The 19,508-nt window shown below is 47.9% G+C and overlaps 2 protein-coding genes and 1 pseudogene across 6 annotated transcripts in view; 1 reads left to right on the forward strand and 2 right to left on the reverse strand.

Moving 5' to 3' along the window:
* The window catches only part of DHX29 (DExH-box helicase 29), a 34,396-nt gene extending 20,687 nt beyond the window's left edge, over window positions 1–13,709 (reverse strand). For 2 of the 5 annotated variants that reach the window (XM_008160128.3, XM_054715352.1), the window contains exons 1-8: window positions 13,425–13,709; window positions 10,796–10,869; window positions 9,543–9,656; window positions 8,009–8,138; window positions 7,141–7,286; window positions 4,469–4,597; window positions 1,900–2,026; window positions 625–783 (exon numbers count right to left, since the gene is read on the reverse strand). In XM_008160128.3, the coding sequence (XP_008158350.2) occupies window positions 625–783; window positions 1,900–2,026; window positions 4,469–4,597; window positions 7,141–7,286; window positions 8,009–8,138; window positions 9,543–9,656; window positions 10,796–10,869; window positions 13,425–13,599 (1,054 nt within the window). In that variant the 5' untranslated portion in view covers window positions 13,600–13,709. Of the gene's footprint in view, window positions 1–624; window positions 784–1,899; window positions 2,027–4,468; window positions 4,619–7,140; window positions 7,287–8,008; window positions 8,139–9,542; window positions 9,657–10,795; window positions 10,870–12,379; window positions 12,409–13,424 lie in introns of those variants that run through there. The other 3 variants (XM_054715353.1, XM_028137146.2, XM_028137147.2) reach the window with 3 other exon arrangements.
* Window positions 835–979, reverse strand: LOC114229184 (small nucleolar RNA SNORA48; annotated as a pseudogene).
* Window positions 13,710–14,065: 356 nt separating the features above from the next.
* Window positions 14,066–19,508, forward strand: part of MTREX (Mtr4 exosome RNA helicase) — a 53,909-nt gene continuing 48,466 nt past the window's right edge. Inside the window, exons 1-3 of the mRNA XM_008160129.3 lie at window positions 14,066–14,215; window positions 17,135–17,272; window positions 19,435–19,501. Coding sequence (XP_008158351.1) covers window positions 14,088–14,215; window positions 17,135–17,272; window positions 19,435–19,501 — 333 coding nt within the window. The 5' untranslated portion in view covers window positions 14,066–14,087. The remainder of the gene's footprint in view (window positions 14,216–17,134; window positions 17,273–19,434; window positions 19,502–19,508) is intronic.

Raw genomic sequence — 19,508 nt, forward strand, 5'->3', positions numbered from 1 at the left:
GGCGAAGTAGGGGCTGCAGGATGAGCACAGCCGCGGAGCCGGCAACAACGTGTGTTGGTAAGAAGGACGTGGCTGGACGTGGCACGACGTGGAAGGAGACTGTGGCAGATGGCAAAGGGGTTGCAATGACATGACAAAGCGTTTGCACCTGCCGCTGACTAAAGGTTTTCAACAGGATCCCACTTAGCTCTGTGTGACGGAGAGAGAATTCTGCAGGAGCTTGGAGGATAAACCAGAGAGGGATGAGGCTGAAGCAAACATTTCTAATTACAAAATGCTACACAAGTTATCAAAATCATTGTAATTTCTTTTTCTTTTTCAATCCTCTAGGAATGAGGATATTTTTTCCACTGATTTTTAGAGAGAGTCAAAGGGAAGGGGAGGAGAGAGAGAGAAACATTGACACGAGAGAGACATATCGATAGGTTGCCTCCCATTCTTGCCCCCGACGGGGCCCGGGATTGAACCTGTAACCTTGACCAGGAATCAAACCCGAGATTCTTGGGTCCACGGGCTGGTGTTCTAACCACTGAGCAGTGGCCGGGCAGTAACAGAATTTAATCACGTATTCCTTGACATTTTACTAGTTACACATACACCCAGAACACTTCCTCTTCCTTTTACCTTTCTCCTCTTCAGTGGCAGCTGCAGATTTTTCAAGTAAATTCAAGTTCAAAGCACTTTCCCCTTCTGTGGCGGCAGGAGGCTTTTTCCTCTCATTCTGTTGAGGTGAAATCTTTATGGCTGGATTGAATACTGGATGGTCTTCTAGAGTTTCCATTTCTACCAAGAAAACACATGCTGCTCAGTTTCTTTTCTTTCTTTCTTTTTTTTTTATGTGCCTCAGGCATGAAACAGCTCTGGCCACCAACACAGGCATCAAGCTAGGATGAACTAAGGACTGTACATCTGCTTTGCCCCTGATTGATATAAGAGCAACAGCACCAATCAGGTGTCTCCTTGCCCATTGTCAGGGGGTAGCTGCTCAGCTTCATGCATTTGTTTCTTATGCTTTTCTACTGTGCACGATGGTTTACAAAACCCTCTTTGTCCCTGTAGCCAACTGTTCAACACTTCCTACTAGGAACTTGGGCGTCCTAGCATTTTTAAAGTAAGCTGTTTCACAGCTATAGGAGCCTGGGGAAATCTGCATTAGAAAGAAGCACTGGTGGAAGTGTATGCTCCCTCCTTGAGTGGAGGTGGCGTTCGATGGCAGGCACATCAGACATTCACAAACGGTGGCTGCAGGCCAGACCCAGCCCGTGGCCTCTGAGCTGAGGATTTTATATATATATTTAATAAAATAAAATAAAATAAATATATATTTTTAATTTAACTTTATTTTATTAAATATATTTTTATTCATTTTAGAGAGGAAGGGAGAGGGAGAGAGAAACATCCATGACGAGAGAGAATCATTGATCGGCTGCCTCCTGCACACCCCCTTCTGGGGATTGAGCCCACAAACCGGGCATGTGCCCTTGATCAGAATCGAACCTGGGACCCTTGAGTCCGCAGGCCGACGCTCTATCCACTGAACCAAACCGGCCAGGGAGATTTTTCTATTTTTAATGGGATGAAAAGATAAAGATGTATTTGGTGACATGAAAACTGTATAAATTCATGTTGCAGTGTCCAAGTGTGAAGTTTTATAGGAACACAGGGATTTGCTCATGTCCTGTCTGTGTCGGACTCGACGCTGCGGCAGCAGCGTGAGCAGCCAGGGCCTGTGTGGCCGCAACACCTACCACAGTCACTCCCTGGCTGGGGTAGAAATGTTTGCCAAGCCAGCTGTGAATCGTTAGCAGAGAGCAGACATCTGAAAGGGAAGCCACCTCCACCCCAGCCAGGCCAGTAGTGAACAGACATTTAGACATCGAAGAACTTAAAAGTATTTACCTCTTTGGAATTTCCTTATTTTTTCTTGAGCTTCCTTTTGCCCTTGCTTGTTTTTTTCCAGTTTACAGGCAGCTGCTCGCTCCTTCGCATCCAGAAGTTTTGCTGCCAGGTGTAAGTACCGTTCATTCTGCTCCGAGAGGGGAGGAGCAGAAAGGAAAGATAAGAGCATGATCACTTATCTCCTGCCAATGGGCCACAGAAAGGCCTGTCAGCTGTGCCCTCGCTGGTGTGGCTCCGTGGTTAGAATGTTGGCCCCTGGAGTGAAGGGTTTTGGGTTTGATTTGGACAAGGGCACCTACCCAGCTTGTAGGCTTGACCCCCGGCCCCAATCAGGGTGCGTGTAGGAGGTAACCAATCAATATATTTCTGTCACATCAAAGTTTCTGTCTCTCCCCCACTCTTGCACTCTCTCTAAAAAAAAATTCAATGGAAAAAATAATCCTCAGGTGAGGATTAACAAAAAACAACAAAAACCCTGTCATCTTTAATATTCTCCTTGATCTAGCAGATCTACTTCCAGGAAGTTTTCATAGAGAAATAATACGAATGTGCAGACCTGCAGGTACACAGACGTGTCCCGTGGGCCTGACTGAAAGGGAATTAGAAATCAGGTGTGGCAGCGGGAGGAAAATCCAGTCGGCACTAGGAAACACGGGGCAGCCATAGAACGAGGGTGACCCACACAGACACTCCCTGACATCTTCAACACACAAAGCAAACGTCAGAAAACAAATTTCTTTAAAAAATGTTTATCTTACACATTTTATAAACGTACATAAAGGGCTGTAAGGGCAATAATAGAATATTCATCTGGAAGCCGCCTTCCCATACCTTCTGTCTCACAGAAGAGAGGGACACTGAGAACAGGCCTCGGGAAAATGGACGTCCTAACCTTAAGGACTTCACTCCGCTGAGCAGAAAGCAGCCAGGGCTTAAGTGTAACCTCAGATGCCGTAGGGGAGGTTCCTGACAGCAGGTGAGAAGCAGCCACGCACGGATGGGGGTGAGGGCACAGGCGTGCTGCTGAGACACCCTGCTCAGACGCAGGGAGACCACGGAGGAGGCACAGCCCTGGGCTGGGGCAGGTTCGTGTGGACGCAAACAGCGACGCGGAACAGGCAGCAGGCCGTCGAGCTCCTCTAATGCACCCATCACACTCATTCCTGCCACCTCCGGCACCGATGCCACCACCCCCGCCTACGACTCTCTTTGGCTCCTTAACCTTTATATTCAGGAAATCAATTTCTACTGATTCTAGCTTTAAATGTCCCTTTTCCTTTCCAATTTCCAATTTGCGACCTGTTTCACACCTGACCAAGCAAAAGCTACCAAAATGGCCTTCCTAGCCTTTCCATCACCTGAAACTCTACTGAACACTACTACGTATTCCAGACCACCCGAAACTCTGCTCAATTGACCTACAATGTTAAGTTTTTCTCGTCACCGCCCCAAACCTCTAGTGGCTCTTCACAATCAATAGGAAAAGTTGCCACCTTCATTTTCTGGACATCAAAACCTAGTCGCAGCGGAACTCATCCGCTGACTCCTCTCTGCCAGTACACAACTACACATTCATCCTCTCTGAATGCCCATCCACTTAACACCCAGGCCCTGGCACAATCCACTCTGTACCCTGGCCACGCTGCTTCGTTCACTGCGGCCGCCTTCCCGCCTTGGTTGCTCATGCACACCACACTGCACCCTTCAGGCCCCACTCTCTTCTCTGAAGTCGCCCTAATGCTCAATCACAAGAGGCCTTTCTCTGAACCTCACAACAGACTTGGACATCCGAACGCTTTTTGTTTAGTTTAACGCCAGGCACATGGTTCAAAAACGTACAGGTCCAGAAGAGGATAAAAAGAAGTTTCCCTCTCGCCCTGCCACCCAGTCCTAACCACCAGTAGGGGCTTCTTGTGTGTCTTCCAAATGTTCTCTTTGCACAGAAGATGCAAATACACGCATTTCCTGTCACACAGCGGCTTCATCCTGACCTGTGCTGTTCTGCAACCTCTGCTCCTTCCTAAACCAACTGTGTTAGGTCTGATCTACTTACAATAAAGTGCACCCGTTTTAAAGGGTCTCGGTGAATGAGGTTGGCAAATGTGTACAACCGTGTTAGCACCACCACGATCAAGATATACAACACTTCCATTATCCCCAAAGTCTCCTCATGTGCCTACAGTCCACCTCCTCAGCCCGCCGGACTCAGGCGACCACTGACCTCTGTCACCACAGAGATTGCCCAGATGACCTTTCTGGTACTGAATGTAATAAAATTATTTAGTAAGTACTCATTTCTGTGTGGCTTCGCTCATTCTTGTATAATGTTTTTGAGAGTTGCTTGCAGTGTTTGGCTATTACGAATAAAGTTGCTATAAACATTTGTTTGTGTACAAGTCTTTTTTGGTGGACATATGTTTTCATTTTTCTTGAATGAATAAATGCCTGGGAATGAAACTGTTGGCCCATATGGTGCATGTATGTTTAACTTTGTAACAAAGTGCCAGTGTTCTTAAGTGGAAGTCTAGAAGTCTCTCCAGGTAGAACTCCCATACAAATTTCTACTCACAGGGTCAAATTTTTCCTCTTCTTCCAAACTTTTAGAATTTTCACTCTTTTCTTCTTCATTTTGTTGTTCAGCATACCGCAAAATCCATTCTTTCATATTCACTTCCAAATTCTTTTCTTCCTTTTTTGACTAGAAATAAAAAACAAATATCTGAAAAATCAAAGTTAGAAAAAGGTGTCAAAACTATCATCAAGTGTCACTGCTTTTACAATTCCTTTACACTCAAAAACAGTGGGCACAGAGCATCAAAATCATGCTCTTCAAGGACAAATAATGAAACTCAACATTACTTTAAGTCTAAACTTGCATAATCCAAAGAATATCCTATCTAATAATAGACAAATATGCAAATTGACCATACCTCCGACACACCCACAAGCCACACCCACTATCCAATAGAGAGAGTATGCAAATTAACCCAAACCAAGATGGCTACAGCCACAGAGAGCAAGGTTTCCTAGGTAACAGAGGAAGCCAAGCTTTCCGCCTGCCCTTGCCAGGCCTAAGCCTCCACTCAAAGCTACAAAGTTTCAATTATAGAAGGTAAACAAATTCAAACAAATGGCGGCAGAATGGAGCTTGAGAGAGCAGGCCAGGGTTGCCGCCGGCAACAGGGGAAGCAAAGCTTTCCTCACACCCTGGCTGGGCCCACCCGCTTAAGGCAACAAAGTTTCAATTATAACCCCAACACAAATGGCTGCTGGCCTCGGAGGGAGCCCCAGGCTTGGCTCCGCTCCAGGCTACAAAGTTTCAATTGTAGAAGAAAAATAAATTCCAGATACCAGGGCCTCTGCTTGGGTTGCCAGGGGGCGTGGCCGGCCTGCAAACCACCACAGGCCCCTCTCTCAGGCCACCCCACACCCCAAGGGAACCCCCACCTGATCCGGGACACCCTTCAGGGCAAACCAGCTGGCCCCCACCCCTGTACCAGGCCTCTATCCTATCTAATAAAAGAGTAATATGCAGATTGATCATCACTGCAACACACAATATAGCTGCCCTCATGTGGTCAAAGATCCTGCCCCCATGTGGACACAAGATGGCCACCACAAGATGGCCAGCAGGAGAGGGCAGTTGGGAGGCACCCGGCCTGCAAGGGAGGGCAGTTGAGAGGGACCAAGCCTGCAAGGGAGGGCAGTTGGAGGTGATCAACCCTGCAGGAGAGGGCAGTTAGGGGTGACCAGGCCGGCAGAGGAGGCAAGTTGGGGGCAAACAGGCTGGCAGCAGAGTGGTTAGGGGGTGATCAGGCTGGCAGGCAGAAGTGGTTAGGGGCAATCAGGAAGGCAGGCAGGCAAGCAGTTGGGAGCCAGCAGTCCTGGATTGTGAGAGAGATGTCCGACTGCCCGGTGGGATCGGGCCTAAACGGGCAGTCGGACATCCCTCAAGGGGTCCCATATTGGAGAGGGTACAGGCTGGGCTGAGGGACAACCCCCATCCGTGCACGAATTTCGTGCACCGGGCCTCTAGTGTTTACATAAAGGGCAAAAAAATGAAAGGACAGTTAAAAACTAAAAAACAAGTGTTACTCCTCACAAATAGTGGTTTTATGAGGATAGTGCTTCCATATATTTTTGTTTGTTTTTAAGCTTTATCAAGGTATAACTGATATGTAAAAATTGCATATTTGTAATGTAATGCATACATAATGTGAATATAAACTCATCATGTTGATGAGTTTGGCCATATGCTTACACCCATGATACCACCACTAACATCAAGTACTAAACATATCCATCACCTCCCCCGATTTCCTTCTGTTCTTGTGTGCGTGCCTAGGCTGGGGGCGAGGGAGGTGTGGTCGTAAGAGCACTGACCCTGAGATCCATCCCCTGGATGTACTTAAAGAGCCTGATGCTGTGCTGTCCGTGGAGGCACAGGGCTGCACAGCGCGTCTCCAGAACTGACTCGCTTGCATAACTGAAAGTGTATCTCCACTGAGCAGCAGCTGCCCTTCCCCTCCTCCAGGCCCAGGAACCACCACTGATTCTCTGCTTCTAGGGGTCTGTTCAGATTCCTCAGGAAAGTGCAATCAGGCAGTGTTGTCTTTCTGTGACTGGCTTATTTTCCTTAGCGTGTTCTCGGGTTCACTCAGGCTCCCAGATGTTTCACACTGTGCAGAGTATTCAAGTGTGATGCCCTAATGATCTACGCCTTCTGGTAATCACGCTTCCTTCCTGCAATCTCCTTCACGTGGATTTTGGAAGTAGCCATGTCAGTTGCTTCACGGAATAGACATTAACAAGAGTGTTACAAGCAGGGCTTGATAAGATTTGTATATTAGGGCTTCTCACCTTAAAATATTTGTTCTTAGAAGCCCCACTGTAAGGAAACCCCAGCTAGTCCTGGCTGGCTCTGGGCAGAGGCACTAGTCATGTGACTAAGAAAACACTTAGGACATTCTAGTCCCAGGAGATACCTCATGGAACCGAAGACCTCACTGAGCCCAGCCCAGACTCAGAATCGGGAGAAAGAACACACTGCTGGCTTAAGCACCACATTTTGGCTTGTTAGGCAGCAACTGAAACAGACAATGACAGAAAAGCTTGGCAAACCAGTCGGTTACGCACAATAAATAGAAGTATTATGGCAACTGAATACCTATCCTCTAATGAATGGCTAGATCTGCTTCACTCTGACTTTATTCACCTTTAAGTGTTTAAGTCTTACATTACCTTAACCTTAGGCTCCTCTTCCTGTCTTTTGGTTTTAGGCTGCACTGGAGGTGAAACAGTGGCTGGCACTGGAGGAGCCTGGAACTTGGGCCTACTTTTAGGTTGTTGCTCTTCAAATTCCTGACTGAATCCCTCAGGAAGTGCATCTTAAGAGAAATTGAGATGAAAACGAACATGCATATGGTAATGAGGCACACCAATATTTAGTGAACACACACATAATACGTCTAGACAAAAGCACCTGCTTTTCTTGCACCCCTCATCTCTAAGACTAGAAGTCCTATGATGAACCTGCTTTATTGCCACACCAGAAGTGGGATCAGTCATCAGATGACAACTAGCCCACCTACGCGGCCGTTCATGTCACCCTTGAATTGGCAGCTCCTCAATTTTCACAAAAAGTTCGTAACCATTTTCACTCCTTGGTTGCTTGTTGTAGCACATAGCAGTATCCTTAATGAGTCATACAAGTAATGTGCACTCCAGGCTCTCCCCAAAGGTTATAACCTTGACCGTCTCCTTAACCAAATATTATTTATCCAAGGCCAGATGGCCCTAATTTCTAAACCAAAGCCAGGAGATCCAAAACCTAATAGGTCACAGAAAGGCACACTTGGAGCATTTGTTGTATTAAGTGCATTGTAGCATGACTGTCAACCACACACACACAAATAATTTCTTCCTGCACAGACTACACTTATAAGGAGAATATACCAAAAAGAATAAAAAAGAATAAGACCATTTGAGCAATAAATAATTATAACACAGTGAGAAACTTCTAGTACAAGTCAAAAGCTTAGGCAAATATCCCATATATGGAAACTACGTCCAAGGTTTTAGAAACAGAGTGTTATGACCGTCTGCTCACCGTCGGGAAGGTTTAGGCAGAGCCAGTCCAGGGCCGAGTGAAGATCCCCTCCGTGTAGCAGGGTGTTGGTCATGGCATCCTCAATGTCCTTGGTCTTAAAGGAAAACGCCTGCAGAGCCATGTATAAATCCTACAAAAGGGAAATGTAAAACTGTCACCGTGGCAACTTTCTTTCATTACTGATTTTATTTTCCCAGTCATTTTTATTTTTTTAAGTATGTTTTATTGATTTTTAGAGGAAGAGGAAGGGAGAGATAGAAATAGAGATCAAGCCCACACCTGGGCATGTGCCCTGACAGGATATCCAACCAGCAACTTCTTGGTTCCTGGGCGGATGCTCAACATCTGAGCCACCCCTGTCGGGCTCTCCCACTCATTTTAAACCTAAATCTTTGACACAAATTATAATTTCAAACACTTTTTCTTTTTTTTTCAATGATAAGAATTAAATGTGCTCACTGTATTGAGAATTTGAGAACTATAGATAAATTTTAAAAGGGCTGGAGAAATTGCTCATATTCTCATTATCTAAAGACCAGAGGCCCAGTGCATAAAATTCATGCACTGGAGGGTGGGTTTTCCCTCAACCTGGCCTGTGCCCTCTCACAGTCCGGGACCCCTTGCTCCTTACTGCCCACCTGCTCACTGCTCCTTACCCCTCAGCTGGCTGCTTCTTAGCATTGCCACGGCCACCACCGCTGCGCTCGCCAGCCTGTGAGCCCGGCTTCTGGCTGAGCGGTGTCCCCCTGTGGGAGCACACTGACCACCAGGTGCTGAGCGTCTGGCCCCTGGTGGTCAGTGTGCATCATAGCGACTGGTTGTTCTGCCGTTCGGTCAATTTGCATATTAGGCTTTTATTATATAGGATACTTCTTGTAATATGCTTCCTTTCAGTCACGTTTCTATTATTTTTGTAAAAACAAATTTCACTTAACATTATAACATAAGCATCTGCCCCAGTCAGCAGCAACTCTTCTCCACTTTAATTACACAACATTCCATGGGGGAAGGAGTGTCCTAATCTGATTACACATTTTCCATTGGTGGTCACTTAGGATGCTCTCACTCTTTACCAGAGGCAGTGCTCCAGTGAACACGCTCACACATGAAGGAAAGCACTTCCACGTCCTGCGAGAGCATAATCTTTACAGCTGGACAGATGTGGTTCCCACCCAGATGCTGCTTGCCCTGCTACTTACTAATTAACCTCAGGCCATAACTTGTGCAGTCTTTCCAAGCTCAATTTCTTCACTAGAAAAAAGGGCAACGTATCTTCTGGGATTGCAGAAAATGTAAGGAAAGTGCCCACAGCGTATAATAACATAACTCTGAGAGAGTAATTTGGTTTTCATATCATCATTTTAATGTGCACATCTGTATCTTACACAATTCTTCCCCTGCTCTTGGAGGTAGGAATGATGTATGTGAAATCTCAATGGAAATGGAAAGAGTAATTTTACCTCGCGTGTGATGCTGTCTTAAAAATGCTCCCCTAACAACAAGTACCTTAAAAAAAGTTTGCCTGTAAAAATACCTGTAATTTTTTGGCAGTAAGTCTTCCAGAAATCATCCCCTTGCCATTATTTTGCTTTTTATGCTCATTGATCACTCCAATAATTCTTTGTTCTAGTTTGTTATTAATCACCACCTGTTGATGCCAAGAGATCGTATTAATTAGAAGCTAAATTATGAAATCAGATTTAGTAACTAAATAATTTGAAGCAAATCACAGTTTTCTATATTCTGCCAACCAAGGCCAAACTTTCAGCTAAAATCAGATACAGTGCTCATTATATTTCAGACTACCATTCACCAGACGACATTCCTGTCATACACTGAAGAGAAGTGGGACGTGGAAAAAGCAACAACAGAGGGCAAGAACAAAGCCCTCCTCGAAAGGCTCCTGAAGCCATGCTGTCCAGGACACTGTCCTCGGACCTCCTCGGACAGATTCCTCAGGCCTGTCTTCAACGCACTGAGTCAGCACCCCTGGCTGGAGCCCAGTACTCTGCCTTCATGCAAACCAGCCCACCCACAGCGTTTCTGAAGGAGCAGAGGCCACACGAAAAAGGGGGGAGGCAGAGCCAGTAAAAGTCAATCTGTATAACGGTAATTTGGTTACAAGTTATTTTGGCTTCTGGAGTTTGATTCCCATTTTTTCCTATTAGCCATTTAATCCTTTGTTGCTTCCATATTTTTAATTTAAGAGTACACAAGCATCTACCTATAAAAATCCCTCCCCTTTATTACATCTTTACGGAATGCCTACTATGAGTTAAGCACAAAACTATGCTTCAGGAATTCAGTATAGCATAGGAAACATACATAAAGACAAACTGTAACCCAGCATGGCAATCATTAAAAAACACAGGTGGAGTGCTGATAAAACCACCAAGAGAGTCAACCTGGTGCCTTACAAAGGACTTCACCAAGGTCACACATGTGACAAATGCATTTTAGGCAGAGCCCAGGGCAAAAGCCTGCAGTTCAAAACCGTACGGGATTTGGGGGAACGTGAGATGTGAACTGGTTTGCAGTGAAGAGGAGGGAAAGGGTCCACCAAGCCAGGTTGGAAAGGATATGCTATGCTTAGGAGTTTGGACTCATCCACCCTTGTTTAATCTCTTACTGGCTTTCAACAAACAGATTTACTTTATTTAGTATAGATTAGCAGCTAGTGTACTATTTATAAAAATTTAAAATAATCCATCTTTACCTTCTGTTTAAGAATACATGTGTTTTTTTACGGGAGTATTTCTTGAAGTAACTCAAAACCTTGGTACTTACTTTCAAAATAGATTTATCCAGATTTGCAGGACCACCAGAATCATTTGCAGAATTAAAACTATAAATTTTCGGACCTGTATATAACAGAGAATAAATAGTCAAGGCAATTTAATGATTAATATCCATTACACTATTTTCCCTATAAAGGTTGCTAAATATTATGTGATATCAGCTTTTTCTCTACTTTACCAAATAATTTAATCTAGAAATGAACAACATTCCCTTGAAGTTTTCAAAAACATTTTGTCAATCAGCACTTTCTAGGTTAATCACTTTCCCATAAAGTAAGAATGCCTGCAAGTCTTTTAGATTAAATCATCTTCCTCTTGTTATTTTTAAAATTAGGTGCTTTGGTGCCTGGAACTAGCTGAAGGAAGCCCTCTCAGAGGACACCCAAGTCCTGGCAGAGAAGACAGGTGTGACTCAACAGTGACACATGGAAGACGTGTGGGTACCGGAAGAACTCAAAAGGGAACTGACATCTGGGTGGGTATTACAGGGTTCTGGTGGACAGGGTTAGGGGTAGATGGCATTCCATTTAGAGAAAACGGCAAGAATAACCACGAGGGAGCAGAAAGCCTACAGCTGGGCATAGCAATGGGTGAAAACGCCGGCCAGGGCTCCTGGAGGATGCCGAATGGTTTGGACTTGATCACATCCATCCCTGAGGATGCTAGCAAGAGAGCGGAAGTGCTGCGGTCACAGCAGCGTTTCTAAGATCACTCTGACACAGGACGGACGAGGGAGGAAAAGAGGAGAGCCGGCGGCTCCATTAGAAGGCTCCGGATCCGCTGGAAGGCTCCGCGGTGCTCCAGGAGCCCAGGAAGGCCTAGGCTGAGGCGTGCGGAGTTCAAAGGAAAGTGAAAGGCAGGCGTGGAAGATAAGCCCCTGGAGACTGCAGAGCTGGGCAGCAGACTGGGCTGAGGAGGAAAGGGAGGCATCACAAGTACCTACTGACACTGGCCAAGAGGCGCTATGGGAGAGGGGGAGGGAGCATGGGAGCCGGGGAGCATGGGAGAGGGGGAGCATGGGAGAGGGGGAGCATGGGAGAGGGGGAGGGAGCCTGGGAGAGGGGGAGCCCGGGAGAGCCTGGGAGAGAAGGAGCGAGTTGGTCAGATTTGAGAAGCCTGCAGGACAGGGCCCAAGGGTCCCAGGAAATGCAGAATCGGCGACTTGAGCTTGGAGCAGAGCAGGAGGGGACCTGTGACTGAGGAGTCAGCTACAAGGAAAAGACAGACCCGCTGGGAGATGACCCCTCCCAGAAGGGGGGTTGGCAGGAACCATACGTCACAGACGGACCCGGTAAGGAAGGGCCGCGTTCTGGGGCTGGGAGCCAAAGAGCACAACAGATGACTCCTGGAGAGGTCAAAGATTCAGAGGAACACCTGCCAGACAGACAGGAGCGGCTCGGAGTAAACGTGCCACAGAGCAGGCCAGGGGAAGCCCGTATTGGCAAGGACAGGCACAGAATAACGTTGTCGTTAAAAGCTACAATGCGCTGCAGGGCCAGGAGCGTTACCCACCTTCCGGGTGGAGGGTGCACCTGCCTACTTCCTCGGTCTCTCCTTCTGAGGCCACGTTTACCTGCCCCGAGGCCCTCAGGCCTGCGCTCGTTCCTGACTCCCGGTCTTTGCAGAGGGTGCTCCTCACCGCTGCCAGGAACACGCTGCGGGCCCCTCTCCACAGAATGAACACCTAGACGTCCTTCCAATCTCAGCTTCACTGCCACCTTCAGAGACCACCCATGACCCCTGGGCCTCTGCAGTCACCTTAGACCACCGCGCGGAATTCTGTCCCTTCGCCTTTCTTTTTTTAAAATACGTTTTCATTGACTTTTAGAGAGAGAGAGAGAGAGAGAGAAGGGAGAGGGATAGAGTGACAGAAACATGGATGAGAGAATCATAGATGGTCTGCCTCCTGCACGCCCCCCACTGGGGACCGAGCCCGCAACCCGGGCACCGGGGAATCCAACGGGGTCACGGGCCCACGCTCAACCCCTGAGCCACGAGGCCCGGCCCCTTGGCCTTCTTTGCGGGACATCAACTCTGCGGCAGGGGTCCTGTGACTACGGAACGCCCGTCCAGGAGAGGGGTGCAGCCCGTGGGCGCAGCCCTTCCCTAACGCGGCAGGTGTTCAGTAACTCCGTGTGACCATTTCAGTAAAACAACAACAAGCTCAGCGGGACAAAACAGCGTGGGACTGTCCATCGTGGGAAACCAGCTCCGGCCGCGGCCTGTGGGCACCGGGAACCGTCCACCTGCAGGTTATCCCTCCAAGCCGCACGGCCCGCCGCCGCGCGCGGCTGCCGTCCAGGTCGCGGGTCCCTGCACAGACGGGCAGGCCCACCCCCGGCGTGTAAGCGGCACCCGAGTCCTTCCTGGGACCTCGATTTCCCGAGACACACGGCAGCGCCACACGTGGCTGCCCATGCGGGGAGCAGCGGGGAGAAGGAAGAGGCCCGGGAGCCGGTTTGGGTGCTGCCTGGGGCCGTTTCTGTCCTGCTCTCGGAGGGAGAGAATGGGGTGGACAGCGGCCATCGGGGCTCGGGAGGCCCGGGCAGCTCAGGCCGACCTCACAGGGCTGTGGGACCGGGGTCTGCGCAGGCGCCCGCGCCGCCGGCCGCTCCTACCTGGCCTGACGCGGGGCTCCCGGGGACCGGCGGCGGCGGGCGGCCGGGCCACTGGCTTCTTGGTCTGGGCCTCGGCGGCGGGGCCGGCCTCGGCGGCCTTGGCTCTCGAGGCAGACACGGCGGCCCGCACCGCCGCGGCGCCCGGCGCCTTGTGCTTCTTGTTCTTGCCGCCCATGTTGCAGCGCCGGCGGAAGACGGCTCCCGGTCCGGGCCCGGCGCCCTCGGCACAGCCCCCAAGCCCTCTTCACAGCGCCCGGGCCCCGCGCCGCCAGCTGGCGTCCTCCATCCGGGCGTCTCCGGCCTGGGCGCCGCCTCGCGATTGGCCCGGCGCACCAAGGTCCCGCCTCCTCGCTCCGCCCCGCCCCTTCGTACCTGCGGCGTGCCGAGCTCGCCGCGCTCTCGCTGTAGCCGCCGAGCTCCCCACCCGCTAGTGGTCGCACAGGGAGAAAAGGTCCCCAAGGTCGGGAAGGAAGAAAAGGTCCTGAGGGTAGGAAAGGAAGGAAAGGTCAGGAGACAGAAAATAGATAGAGAGGTGTCGCGGCGGCTGCTCGATTTCGGCTACTTTTGTCTCCCGCGGGCCACCGTCGAGGCCTCCAAGCGTCACGGCCGGTGTGGGCACGGGGCATTGTGGGTAGCAGCGGGTTGGCATTGCATCTCCGGAAGATGGCGGACGCCTTCGGGGATGAGCTCTTCAGTGTGTTCGAGGACGACTCCGCCGCTGCGCCTGGAACCAGGAAAGACAAGGAGAAGGGGAAATGGAAGGGGCCTCCGGGGTCTGCGGAAAAGGCCGGGTAAGCGAGACGGCCCCCGAGCTTCTCTCTCTCTCAGTGCCGAGAGAAGGAAATGCGAGCCCCTTAAGCAGCCCGGGAAAGCGGGGTGTCCCTGCAGTGGCCTCGGGAGGCGGGGGGTTCGAGGACGCTGTTGAAGAGGGAGCAGATGGCGGTTCGGAGCGGGGTCCTGGGGTCCCCGGTGTGCGCAGGCGCGTGGGCTGCGGCCCCGCATGGGCCGCGCGTGGCTGCCTCTCCCCGTCTGCGCCGCGGGCGGGTGAGGTCAGGACTCGGGCTGGGCAGCACCAGAACTGCGCCTGGCGGGAGTCTTTCTCGTACACAGATCGAGCGACCGGTGGAGTGAAGGGTTACGAGGCTTAGAAAAACCGACTTGGGTGGCCTTGCAGGGGGAAGGGACAGTAGCAACGGGAAACGGAGAGACATGGACGACTTTCAAGCTCCTAAGAAGGAGGTGCCGGCGCCCACCCCCAGGGTTATTGATGGTGATGGTTCCATGACACCATCGGTGTAGGTTTTCAAAAGTTGGCTGTCGTTGAGTTTACTAAGAAAATTCTACAAGAAGTGCCGGTCCCATCCAGGTATATAACCAGCGGAAAGTGTACGGAATTGTGTAGGACAAGGGAGAGAGGACCTGGGAGTTAGACAGCGAGGGCCCATCGGGCCCCTGTCATCCGGGCGGAGGTTATTGGGATTGGCACCGCGGGAGGCGGGCAAGGACCGGTTCCTTAGCCCAGAGGTGAGGGCCAGCGGAGCCATCCGTGGTGTCGGGTGTGGTAAGTAAAGTCAGACGCTGGAGAAACAGCGTCTTCTCTCTCGTTGCAGGGAACTTTGCAGGGAACATGAGAAAGGACAGGTTCTCACCCCCCCCCCGCCCCCCAGCAATAATAAGTAGTAGTTGCTACAGTTTGAATGGGCAACTAGGATATTATGAAGGCGATGCACATATAACTTCCCACTTCAGGAAATACTTTGCTTCAGTTCGCAGCTGTTTCCACAACCTCTCCCAAAGTGAAAACTTGTAGGGTGTGAAAATAATCTCATTTACATTTTAGTCTGATCAGGAAATGTGTGAACATTAGTGGGGAAATATGTAAGAAAATGTAGAACATTAGTAATTAGGGGATTTTGTTCACTACCAACACTTCTAGTTAGGTCTTGTCGTGTAAGTGTTTTTAGGGAAAAATCCAACTTGCCCAATTCCAAGTATTATATGTAACCAATACATGTAGCATGATTTCCACTTGATTTGTGTAACACTGGAGGGCAAGTCATGGAACTTTAGAGGGAATTATGTGTTTAACCAAGTGGGTAGTGCTTGTTTGTTTTTTACTTTAAAAAATATATTTTTATTGATTTGAGAAAGGGAGAGAGAGAGAGAAAGAGAGAGAGAGAGAGAGAGAGAGAGAAACATTGATCAGCTGCCTCTTGCACATTCCCTACTGGGGATCGAGCCCACAAACTGGCTTGTGCCTTGACAGGAGAATCAACCTGGGACCCTTCAGTCCGCAGGCCGACACAACACTCTGTCCACTGAGCCAAACTGGCTAGGGCTGTGGGTAGTTTTAAAGTATAACTTTATGAGAATTGTCCAGAGAGGGAATAGTATGAAAAACTCCATAGACCCGTAGTTCAGCTTCAGCAATATCAAGTCATTGTCAGCCTATTCTCACACCCTTTTTTTGTAAATCAAATGCTCCTCGTCATGTTATTTCTCCCTAAATATTTCAGTATGAATCTCTTTACTGATAATGACTTTCTTTTCTGTCATAACCATAATATCATTATTACAGCCAACAAAATTTCAGTAATTCCTTAATGCCATTGAATCTAGAGTGAAATTTTCAATTATCGCAAAGGTGTTTTTGGTTGTTTTTTTTTTGGTTTTATTTGAATCAGAAATCCAAAGTCCATGCACTGTTTAGGTTGTTAAACTAACCCTTAAGACTTGTTCTACAACAGTCTCCTCATTTTTCCACACGCCATCAGTATGTTAGGGAGAGCTGGTGAGAGGAGAAACCAGGTATTTGTCCTGTAGTCTCCCACATGCTGCATTTGCTTCCCTGTCCTGTCATCTAACTCTGCCCTTAAGAATCGCTGTAAACTGTCCTTCCAGAGCCGTGCTGCCTGACACCATAGGCCTGCCCAGCAGTAGCTACTGAGCACCGAGAATGTAGCTGCTCAAACTTGACATGTGCTGTGAGTGTGAATAACGGATTTTGAAGACCTAAGAAAATGTAAAATACCTCAATAACTTTTTATCTGGATTATATATTGAAATGACAATATTTTGAATACATAATGGGCTAAAGGAAATATAATAGAGTTGGTTTCTTTTAAAGTCTTAATTAGTTATTAGAAATTTAGAATTACAGGTGTAGCTTGGATTATGGGTGTACTATAATAGGGCAAGGAACATAATTACACTCAGGTTCGGTTGTTTTAAATAAGAATACTTAGCAGTGGTGCTGTGTGCTTAGTTCCTATTGCATTGCAGCATAAGATACACCTGGGGTTCAAGCTTCTGAGTTGAGTGTCAGCCTGACCTCTCATCGACCTCTCTCATAATGACTTAAGCATCTGTGATGATTGCCTAACTCCGTTATTTCACTAGTAGTTCAGATTGGTGTTTTTTCTTTTTATCATTTTTTTCTGCATTTATTACCTGGAATCCATCTATTAAAAAAAGACCCACATTCCCTCATCAGTTGTTTGCCTTGAAATAGAGTTCATAGAGGAAAGGTAGGATAAATGCTTGCTCTTTCTCATTATCAGTTTTAAGAGAAATCAGCTGTGTCCCCAGGAACTTCCAGTGTTGAGACATAGGTGCCTGGTTATGTGTTTGGTTCCTGGTGAATGAAGGGATTTTACGGAGTCCCTCAGAACCAGTACTGCAGAATTCATTTTAAACCGTTTACTTCCCAGGAAACGTGCTGATGGCAATTTACAATCCGAGTCAGCGAGTGTTGGAAAAGCCAAGAGACATGTGGATTTTGAAGGCACAGATGAACCCGTCTTTGGAAAGAAGCCCAGGGTAGACGAGTCCATAACTGAAGACTTAAGGTAGTGTTTCCGTTGTCATAATGTTAGTAACTCGTGAATTGGTAGTTGCATGAAGTTTGAAAATTGCTTCCATGTTACTTGATGAAAAAGCATGCTGAGATAGAGAAATGAAGACATTCTTTAATTATAACAATTATAATAATAAAAGCATAATATGCTAATTAGACCAAACAGCTGAACCTCCTCCGGACAAAGCCCAAAGCTGAGGCAGCTGCAGCAGTGGCAGCAGGGTTGTGGGGGTGATAGGGGCGATGGGGGTGGCGCCTTCCCCTGATCGCCCGGTCGCCTCCCGCAGAGAAAGGCCACACTGCGGCTTAGGCCCGCTCCCCACGGGACTAAGCCGTCACTAGGACATCCCATGAGGGCTCCTAGACTGTGAGAGGGGCAGGCCAGGCTGAGGGAACCCCCCTTCCCCCACAGTGCATGAATTTTCGTGCCCTGGGCCTCTAGTATAGTTATAAAAGCTTATAAATAGAGAACATTTAACTAAGTTTGGGGAAACGGAGTCTGTATAGAAAAGATGTTTTAATACTTTAGAATCCAATTTTGCGAAAGAATGTTGAAGCCTGGTTTTTAAAAAAAGAAGAAATAACATACTTCCTTTATTCATTAATGTCCCAAGAAGAGTGGAATAAAAAGGAATAAAACTGACCCAAGAGAGGGAATAAGTGAGCAGGGACATTAGGAGGAGTTAGGTGTTCACTGTTGTGTGGAGCAGGAGAGTGGCTGTGAAGCAAGACTGCGCTCATCCAGGGAGACCCAGGGATGTCTGGGCTGCAGTAGCTGCTATTGCTCTGATTTTGAAAGTTGGAACTTTCTAGAAGTCTATGGCAATTTCTTTTTTTTTTAAATATATTTTATTGATTTTTTACAGAGAGGAAGGGAGAGGGTAGAGAGTTAGAAACATTGATGAGAGAGAAACATCTATCAGCTGCCTCCTGCACACCCCCTACTGGGGATGTGCCCACAACCAAGGTACATGTCCTTGACCGGAATTGAACCTGGGACCTTTCAGTCCGCAGGCCGACGCTCTATCCACTGAGCCAAACTGGTTTCGGCCTATGCCAATTTCTTAAGTAATTCACTTATTCCCCAGTGATGATCTTTATGGCTTTGCGTCTCTCTTCTTGTATGCCATGTTCTAGCTTGGCACTACCATGAAGAATTTATGATTTTTTTTTAAACCAGTTGGCTGTTAATGTAGTTAGCAACAGTAGCTACTGTATATGGTGGTAGATGTGTCACTGAAATATTGAAGGTACACTATTTGCTCAAGCTAGTGGAATAGGAAAATGATTGTTGCTTATTGAAGTAACCCTTGGGTTTTATCCAAAGCATGATTATTTAAAGTAAAAATCAGAAGTACAGTCAAGAGATTAATGAATCTAGCACATCTATTTTTCATATGTGTAACTTAGGATTTTGATGAGAATAGGACCACTTCTGTAAAGTGCAGCAGCATCTGGGTTAGACTATTTTGTACTTTCTATCATGTGATGGTTTTTATAACCAGCTTTTTGTCAGAAGTAGTGACAGTGCTTTGTAGAGGTATTTTTTATTCAAAATAGTTACTGGAACTAAGTCATAATTCTTTAAATAATCCACTTGGAGACTGTTCTGTATTTGTTAACTGATTATTTTGAATTCTCAGCATATATTTGAATAATGTGGAAAATTTTGAATATTCAAAATAACCAAACCTTTTCCAATCGGGAATACTGTTAAGTGGGCATTGTTATTTTCCTTAAGAGTGCCAGTGGGAGATTCACTAATTATAGAAAGTCTAGAGGCCTGGTGCACGAATTTTGTGCACGGGGGAGTGGGGTATCCCCCTCAGCCCAGCCTGAGCCCTCTCACAGTCCGGGAGCCCTCAGGGGATGTCTGACTGACGACTTAGTTGGACATCCTTAGCACTGCTGCGGAGGCAGGAGAGGCCACCAGCGCTGCGCTCGCCAGCCTGAGCCTGGCTTCTGGCTGAGCGGTGCTCCCGTGTGGGAGCACACTGACCACAGGGGGCAGCTCCTGCTTTGAGCGTCTGCCCCCTGGTGGTCAGTGCGCATCATAGCAACCAGTAGTTCCACCGTTTGGTTGATTTGCATATTAGCCTTTTATTATATAGGATCATTTATTCTAAGGTAACTTCAACTTTTTTTTTCTTGAAGTTTGGCGGACTTGATGCCCAGAGTGAAAGTGCAGTCGGTTGAAACCGTTGAAGGGTGTACACATGAGGTAAGCG

Source organism: Eptesicus fuscus, chromosome 4, assembly GCF_027574615.1.
Source record: "Eptesicus fuscus isolate TK198812 chromosome 4, DD_ASM_mEF_20220401, whole genome shotgun sequence".
Taxonomy (NCBI): domain Eukaryota; kingdom Metazoa; phylum Chordata; class Mammalia; order Chiroptera; family Vespertilionidae; genus Eptesicus; species Eptesicus fuscus.